General features: G+C 43.5%; 1 protein-coding gene across 16 annotated transcripts in view; it reads left to right on the plus strand.

The window, feature by feature from the left end:
• The window catches only part of PHF21A (PHD finger protein 21A), a 125395-nt gene extending 123172 nt beyond the window's left edge, over nucleotides 1–2223 (plus strand). For all 16 annotated transcript variants that reach the window (XM_079308516.1, XM_079308522.1, XM_079308517.1 and 13 more), the window contains one exon: nucleotides 610–2223. In XM_079308516.1, coding sequence (XP_079164642.1) covers nucleotides 610–864 — 255 coding nt within the window. In that variant the 3' untranslated portion in view covers nucleotides 865–2223. The remainder of the gene's footprint in view (nucleotides 1–609) is intronic.
• Nucleotides 2224–8802: the final 6579 nt, after the last annotated feature.

An 8802-nucleotide genomic window follows, 5' to 3' on the forward strand; every position in this document is an offset into this window, starting at 1 on the left:
CCTGACACTTAGCTGATGAGCTTGCGATGTTACTACCACTTCTAAGAGGATGAAGTGGCCACAAAATAGGATTTTCAAATGAAGAGGAGTTTGGTTTCCTTTTCAAGTGCCCTTTTACTTATTGAGAGAAGGAAGTGATGTTCCTACTAAAACGTATGTGAAAGCAAAGGCTGTATCCCATTAATGGTTTGCACACACACTGTCAGCAGTCAGCTGCAGTGAGATGCCTGAGCTTGCAGATCTGAGTTAAAGAAATTTCAGTAATGCAATACTGATAGAAAAAATAGTAAGAACATACACTTGGAAGTTTTCCTTCAAAAGAAACACAAAGGATGGAGCTGTCTGTGTTCATTTGCACAAGACCTTAGAATGAAAGGGAGCCATACCAGGTGACAGCTATGTCTTGGCAATTTATTTCCTCAGCCTGCAAATACGAATTCTCCTCGGAACACAGCCTAGAGACTCTTTTTCTTCTAGGTTGGAAAAGTGAAGTTGCAGCTGCAGTCTTTTCTGCCTACTTACATTTAGATCTGTGAACATCATATTCCTTCTCTTGCCTTCTTTCATTCATAAGCTCAAGCTTATTACTGGTTTTCTGCTTTGATGTAGAAATGCATGGAAATGAAGAATACCATCCTTGCAAAACAGAAGGAGATGCACAGCTCCTTGGAGAAGGTAAAACAGCTGATCCGCCTCATCCAGGGCATCGACCTTTCAAAACCCATAAACTCTGAGGTCAATTCAGTAGCCATCTCCAACGGCATGGACTCCACTAACAATACTAATGCTGCCACCTCCACCTTAGCCCCCTCCCCTTCCCAGAGCTGCATGGTGAACTGTAACAAGGGCGATGAGACTAAATAACACAGTGAAGTTAAGAAGGAGCCAAGGGAGGTGGCGGCGAGGAGAAAGAGCAAAATAAAGAAACTCTAGAAAAGCAAAACTGGATTTCTTCTGGAAAGTGCAGAATTCTTTAGTTCTTTGGTTCCAGAGAGAGCGTGAAGATGCTTGTGCCAGGCGGCACCGGAGTTTGCCAATTGATCCTTCTTATTCTGTGTGTACATGCGAAGTTTGGATCATGTTACATGAATAGTGCCAGCTGGGGGTTCTTTGCCAGCACCATGCCAAGTGAAATAATATATTTACTCTCTCTATATTTTACACCAGTGTGTGCCTGCAGCAGCCTCCACAGCCACTATAGGTTTGTTTTATTTTTGTTTGGGGTGAGGAGCAGGGATAAGGGAGGAGAGCAGGTTTCAAGTTCCTATTTGCAGAACAGTTTGTTTAGCTAGGGGAAAACAAAAATAAGTCCAAAGAGCCTATGGGCTTTTCCTGTTTCTAAACTCTCAGTACTATTAAACCAAAAAACCAGAAATATAAATTATCAAATCCCAGTGCCCAGAAGGGACAAGTCTATCAAATAAGCAGTATTTACTATTGTTTAGACAGGAGATGTACAAAAGGAAAGGAGATGGACTTTTCACTGAGTAATCAGCACATAGAATCATAGAATATGCTGAGTTTGAAGGGACCCATCAGGATCACAGAGTCCAACTCCTGGCCCTACGCAGGACACCCCAAGAATCACACCATGTGCCTGAGAGCCTGTGGGTCCTCACACTCATCCAGAAAGTCTGTTTTGGGAGTGGTAAAATAGAGGGCCAGAATCCAGGGTCAGCTTGGAGCATTGGATGGAGGTGTCCCAAGAAAAATGTGCATCACTTACTTGAAAATGAGATTCCATCCCTTTTCTGTATTTATAAACAACAAAGGTATCCTGAACAAAGTAGCACATAACCCAGATGTGTGAACTCAACAGAGAAATGTCCTTTTCTTTCACTTCCTTTCTCTTCTTTTGGTAACAAGAACTAAATAAGGAATAGAAAAGCTGTTTTTCAGGCTGACAGTCTAATTAAAGAGGTAGATGGGACCTTGCATGGTATAGATTAGAAGTAATAGTGTCAGTGAGATACAGTGAGTCTTTGTGAGTCCTTGTGTCATCGTTTTGGGCACTGTTTTTTTATGCAAGGGCAAAATCTTTGTATCTGGGGGAAAAAAAAACCAACTTTTTTAAATTAAAAAGGAAAATAAAAGATATTGAGGTCTTCCTAGTGTTACTTAAAATAAGATCAAGGTAAGAAACATTGTAAAAAAAATTACAAAAGTGCTATTTGTTTCCTAAACAAGTGATTTCTATTAAAAAGGTGTCAGAACTGGAGAAAATGCTGTGTACTTAGAATTTTTTAACACAGACTTTGCTTATTTATGATGACATTCTGCTGTGTTTGTGTTCTAAAATCTAATGGGACAGTTTCCATAGGTTCTACCATACATCTACTGGCTAAAGTCTAAAGAGAATCAAATCCTACAGTGCTGGATCTTCCCCCACCTGGAGGATCTCCCAGGCTTGTCTCTGCTGTTACCGTCTCTCTCCCATTCTTCCATGTGTTTGTAACCCAGAGAAAAGCAGTTGGCAGTGTGCTTGTTTAAGGCTTTAATAGTTCTGTGATGCAGACTGATTTAAGCTTGAGAATGAAAGACAGTGAGTTGGGCTGAAATCACCCTCCGTTATCTCCTCTTGTTCAAGAAGTTCATCTCTAATGTATAATCTTTCCACCCTGGACAGCAGAGCTTGCCTTGTTCTTCCTGATTGTGGGGTCTGGCACAGTTCAGGGTGCAGATTCTGGTCACATCAGGCTGTGTCCCAGAGCTGTCTAGTTTCACTGCTGCATATACACATTTGGGCAAAGCCCATTTCCACTGGAAGCACCAGGAAAATTCCCTTTATTTCCTGTAGGAGCAGAGCTGAGCCACTGCATACACAAGGCGAGGCAGTGTCCCCAGTGTGGTGGCCTTGAGAGCATGTGTTGGGTGGTGAGGCAGACCTGCTCAGCTGTTTATAGGGGAAGGTAGAAAAGCTTCTGCATTTCAGGGATGCATTTCTGAGCAAGTGAATACTCCAGACACAACTTAGCCTGAGAGAGTTTCTTTGCTGCCCCAGCCAAGTGGGCTTCTGTGGAGCTGTTCTTGGAGCTGTTTTATTTCCTCTCCTTTAGGTTGCCCTTCTGCCATTTAAGGACTTTTATTCCTTCTGTAGGAGTGTGCATTATTTTCAGCTCTGTGCTCAGAACTGATAATCCTGAGTTCTCACATTTGTCTCAGTTGGGAAAGTGACTCTTACACGCACTTCTCAGCTGAACCAGTGATAATCCTGACTGTCTTTTGATGTTTGAGTTCTGTTCTGGAATTAGCAGAGCTGGAAGGGTAAGTTAGAAGAAGTGGCAAGGAGATAACTGGGCAGACACTGTCAAAATGGATCATGCTAAAAATGTCCTTCCATCAATGCAGTTACCAACGAGGTCATTACCATGGGCAGCACTAGGCCAGCAACCCACAGCATTTAAACAAAGGACTGTCTATTTCAAGGATTGAAGAGAAAAAACAAACTGAGCATGAGCCTTCTGTAGAATATGAGCCATCAGCTAACAGCCAGATATTCAGGAGAAGCTGCCTTTTGGAACATGTTGGTCTTCAGCTGAACACTTGGGTGATTCTTAACAGCATCTTCTGAAGCATCGAGCATTCCTGGTAAGAGACTGTCTCCAGGGATAGGTGTGCTGAGTCTTTGTGGTCCTCATGCTCTTCTTTCTGTGTTAACCTGAGCTCTCTTGGAAGCACTGCACTATTTGGAGGTAGGAGGCTCTGCCTGGAGACTCAACAGTCCTTCTGTATTCTTTGCTGACAGAGAGGATCATTCAGGAGAGGATGGAAGTGAAATTCATAGTGGCCATATTTGAATTTGCACACAGTTAACCAGACAGGAGATGTTAAAACAACTATTACTGCTTTCCTGAGGCATCTGCTTGTCTCCAGAATCCAAGTAGATAAGTACAGATTTTATATCTCTTTTGTTACAGCATTTGTGTTCCAGACTGTAAAAGGATGCCTTTAGTTAATCATTACTTGTCAGAAAAATTATCTTAGACTTTTTGATGATGCTTAGGTAGTTTTTTTTTCTTTCTCACTAATCCTGTTGGGATGCTTTATCTCCTGGCTCTGAAACAGTGTCAGCCAATGGGCAAAGAGCATTCCCAGGGCTGCACTGACACTAGCAATGATGCTGCTGTGTAGACACAGTAAATTTGGGTTATCTCTACCCAATTACCAACAATAAGGTGGAAGAGGAATTGGTGTTTGCTAAATACAGGGGAAAATGAGTTTTTTTCCTAGTGCTCTAAGAGATTCCAGTCAAAGGAGAAATTTAAACTCAGTGACAGCTTAAAGCTCAAGCTTTTCTTTTAAGTTTGTATTGGTTGGTTTGTTTTTTTTTCTCATGTAATATTTGAGATAGAATGAGTTTGTATTAAAACTTCTGCTCTTTGGGAAGCTGTCAAAATGGCTGTGGTTTTGTATTTCCAAACTACCATCAAGATATTAATTAATTCTTATGTCATTGCTTGTCATTGGTGGGAAAAAGTGGCTTTTAAATCTCTGTTATAAGGGAAGAAATGAGACCACAAAGAAATCTCATATCAAAGATGGTCCTGGCTCTTAGTCCAGTGCTAAGGGCTTTAAGAAGTCACTGTGCTCCTTTGCTCAGAAGTAGAGCAAGCATTGCAGAAGTTTTTTTCCCTTCTCTGTACAGTCTGTTCTTTAAACAGCTGTAAAGATGTGTTGGGTTCAGAGTGGGAAAGTGAGCCTGTGACCTGGCTAGATGAGTTAATATCATCTTGGTGTCTTCATTGTCTTTGTTTAGAGTCAGCAGTGGGTTTAGTGCTGTACAAAACATGGAGCAAGAAACACTTCTAGGGATGATTGGAAGGTAGGGTGAGTAGCATGGCTGATTCTTCCAAGACATCATTAGCCAGGAGTTACCACATTGGTGGGATGAACTAATATTTTGCCATGAGCAAAACAGGGCTTTTTTTTATGTTGCAGGCAGGTTTCTGTCAGTGGGGATATGAATTAAAAACCTGGAAATTAAAGAGGCAATAATTTTATGTGCAGATCTATTAGTTTTATTGATGGCAGAAAAAAAGAATATTGCATTTTATCTTCAGTAGGCTTAAGAAAGCCAGTCTGTATTCCAGAAGTCTAGAAATGTGAAACCTTATTCTGACTTCCTTGTCTTCAATACATCTTCCATGTATTGTTGCAGAGACAGCCCTGAAAAGCAGCATGGTCAGCATTCAGGAGAACCTGGAGCAAAACCTCCCTCTTAGCCCCACCAAGCTGTGTAGCTGCCCACAACACAGAGAATAAACTCTGAAATTTCTGCCTCATGTGGATACAGCAGAAAACATTTGTGAATTTTCAGTGCACACGTTTCTTTTCCTAAGCTGGGTTGCACCCCGCCCTCTTTGCTTCTGAAGCACCAATGATGAACACATGCTTTTAATGAAAGGTGTTTTTAAAATAACATATTAAGATGTTAAACTAAAATTCACTCTTTTACTGAGGGCCTCTCTCAGTGAGCTGCTCAGATAACCACCAAAATACTGGAGGTTATTACACTTCCTTGTGGACACGCCCCTGTGGGCAGAGTTTGTTACATCTTTTTAGAATCGTTTTGTCCCTTCTTCACCTCCTGTTGTCCTCCCTTGGAATTCTGGAGATTCAAGGCAAATTCAACTTTGCTGGATTACTGCAAAGAGTTTTCTGATGAGTGTGTAGGAGTCAGGGACCTGGAGAAAGAGGAAGATGTTTTGTTGTGCAGCTAATTCATTTGGGGCTTAGGCTTGCCTGGCCTATAAACTACCTCAGCAAAGGCCATTCCCAAGCACTATGGATTCTGTAGTTTCTGGCATTCAGAAGGTAAAAGGTCCAAAGAACCCTCCAGCAGCCAGTTAGGTACTGGGTGTGTGAGCAAACCTTGCAGTGACATTTTGCTGGATCTTTGTTTTCAGTGGTCAGACCTGGACCAGGGAATGACCCAAAAATCAGATGGGGTCAGGAAAAGTGAGACCTGCAGATATCCTGTCTCCAGGTTATTGTCATCTTACTCAGATCCTTCATTAAGCCTCAGTCTTGTTTGTAACTCCTGCAGAATGGAATGTTGACACTTGAAAAATATGAGTCTATCTTTTACCCTTAGCTCCTATTTCCCTCCTGTTTCTCTCTTATCTGGGACAAGAACTTTCTGCATCATTGTGTCTTGTATAGGCTGAGCACATAGTTGATCAACTTGCCAATAAAGAAAATTATTTATACCATGCACTGGTAAGCTTGGTAATTAAAGACCCATGAAAAGGCAAATGCCTCTCCCAGAGGTTAATTTAATTGTGGTCTCATATCAGAAAACCAAGAGCTTACCTTTGTGGGAGTCTGTCTGTATCCCTGACAGTATTACTAAAATACCTGGGTAGTGAATGGAAAAGAGGCTTGCTGAGAGCATGGGTGCTGTAGAAATCACACTGCTGTGCAAGTCCCTGGAGTGCATCTCATGAGAACAGCCAGGCCAGGGCTTCCCATCTCCCCAGGCCAGAGGTGGATGCTGCAAGGGACAAATTAAAGGACAAAAGCCTCTTTTGAGAAGTGGTACAGGGCTGGAGATTGAAAATAAGAGAGAAAAAGCAGGAACAGCAAAGGAAACAGATTACATGGGTAAAGCTGAATAGAGATTAAAAAAATATGGAAAAACATGAGAAGGGAAAGTGAGTGTAGGAAAAATCCAGGAGTGGAATAGGTCTCCCTTCTCACTAGACAGGTATTCCTGCAGTTACAGGGTTTGAAAGTCCAATGGAATGAGCAGAACAAAACCACTCTTTTATCCTACCTCAATTTCTGACATGGGTTAGTCTGTATTCCAAAAGGAGCAGGTGCAGTGGGAGAAAAGAGCTGCTTAGGTGCAGAGGGAAAAGGAAGTAGGCACTAAGTCATCCCTAGCTCTGCTTCTGCTGCTGATTCCGTCCTGATGAGAACCTTATTTAACTTCTAAGCTACAACATGGGGATAAGCAGATCAAGCAGACCTTGAGGCTGCTAGAGCCTACTCTAATCTGGACTGTATTAATGAAACTTTTTCTTGGCTATAAACATTCCCAAAATAGTTAAAGGTTCAGCTCTGCTGGTGTGGCTGCACCTTGTTCAGGTGTTACAATGAGCCTAGCTGAAACCAGCATCAGCTCCCAGAAGTCCTGGGTCCTGTGTGGTTGAAAAAGATGATGTGGAGTAGGATGTGTGATTCAGGTACTTCTCAGCCACCTCATGGAGTATCTGTGGAAGACTCCTGTTTTCTGGGCTGTCATTATCTGGCAGTTTTGTGCCAAAATCCCTCTACATGAGCAATGCCTCCCTGTTTTCTCAGGATCTGGTTTCTTTAGGGACACGTGGAAAGGGGCATTTCACCAGTGCAGCTAAACAAGGGACATGTGTTAAGTTTAATGTAACCTAATGTAATGAGGAGCTGAGGGCCTGTCTCTAGGCTACCTTAAGCAACAGACCCTGGGCATCCTCCTGGAAAAACAGCTGTCCCAGCTCTCCTGTGTAACCAGGCATGAGCTCTGTGCCTGTTCTTCACTCTCTAGTATCCAAGCAGGTGTCAAAGGCTTCAGATGGAGAAACTCAGCCCAGTCCTTAGTTCTAGAAAGGAAGAAGTACTTTAGGACTTGCTTACCATCAGGAGTGCCTGGGGAACTCAAAAGCCTTGTGAGCATGGCTCTGTCTGTCGTGGGTGGAGAGCTGGCACAGAAAGGCAGCAGTAGCAGTAGCAGTGAGCAGTATCAAGCAGCACAGCACCACTTTTGCATTCTTTCTCTTTTCCTAAATTTACACTGGCAAAAGTATACCTCAACCAATCCTTGCCCTTTTGTCACCAGCCTTCTTACATCTGTTTTGTTGGAAAACAAATGGAGTATTGTTGCCTTTGTGCTTTGAGAAGACACTTTTCTTAGTGAGCAACCAGACATTAGTGAGCCTTGGGGGTATAGCTCAGGTGGAAAAGGAGGAGTGTCACAGGGCAGTTCCTGGGGCTGTGTTCTGTGGCCTCCCTTGATTTTGGATCCCCAGCACTGAGGTTTGGTACTGCAGCAGCACTGTGCATGCTGTGCACGTGTAAGGACAGGGGTTCCCCTGGCTTGTTACCCAGGTGTTGGCATCTCAGGTGGGGCCAGAATTCCTGGGGTAGGGAAAAAGATTGCTCTGTGCCTCATGTTTCCCTCTGTAAGGCAAGTACTGGCAGTTCTGACTCTGGAAGAGCAGATTTCCATGGCTGCAGGCACTGTTGAAAGAAACCTCGTGCTGGGTGCGGTGGGAGGCTGCATGTTTCTGCTTGTTCTGGGCTAATGTGTAATTTCTAATCATACTCTCTTATGTTTCTTTACTTAAATTATCACTGACATCCAAGCAGTGATTGACTCTAGAGCCAGGCAGTGTCTTACCTGTTAGCTCTCCCTTCCAGAAGGTGTGTTGTCTCTGAGTTGCTCCTGATGTCATATGTGGCAGGCAGCCAAGACCCTCCTTAAGGACGGTTTTTGCTTCTGCATAAGACTCGGGCAGCTGCCTGGCAGCCCCACACAAGCAGAGCCAGCAGCAGTCAGTCATGTCCCACAGGCTGCTTCACTCCAATTACAGCTGCAGGGTCCCCCCAAATGCCATTTTACATGGTCAGAGGTGTCTTGGCTTCCTCTTGCAGCCCCACAGAAGCAAAGCATGTGTTCCAAACTCCATTAGGCAAAAATTAAACAAGATAACAGCAGGAGGCAGGGGAGCCTGCTAATGCCGACCTGTCCAGGCTCCATGGGGGAAGGAAACGCTTTGCTGTGTCAGCAGCAGTGGACACAGGTGGTGGTGAGCTGCTGCCACC

This window comes from Erithacus rubecula (genome assembly GCF_903797595.1).
Source record: "Erithacus rubecula genome assembly, chromosome: 6".
In the NCBI taxonomy this organism is placed as follows: domain Eukaryota; kingdom Metazoa; phylum Chordata; class Aves; order Passeriformes; family Muscicapidae; genus Erithacus; species Erithacus rubecula.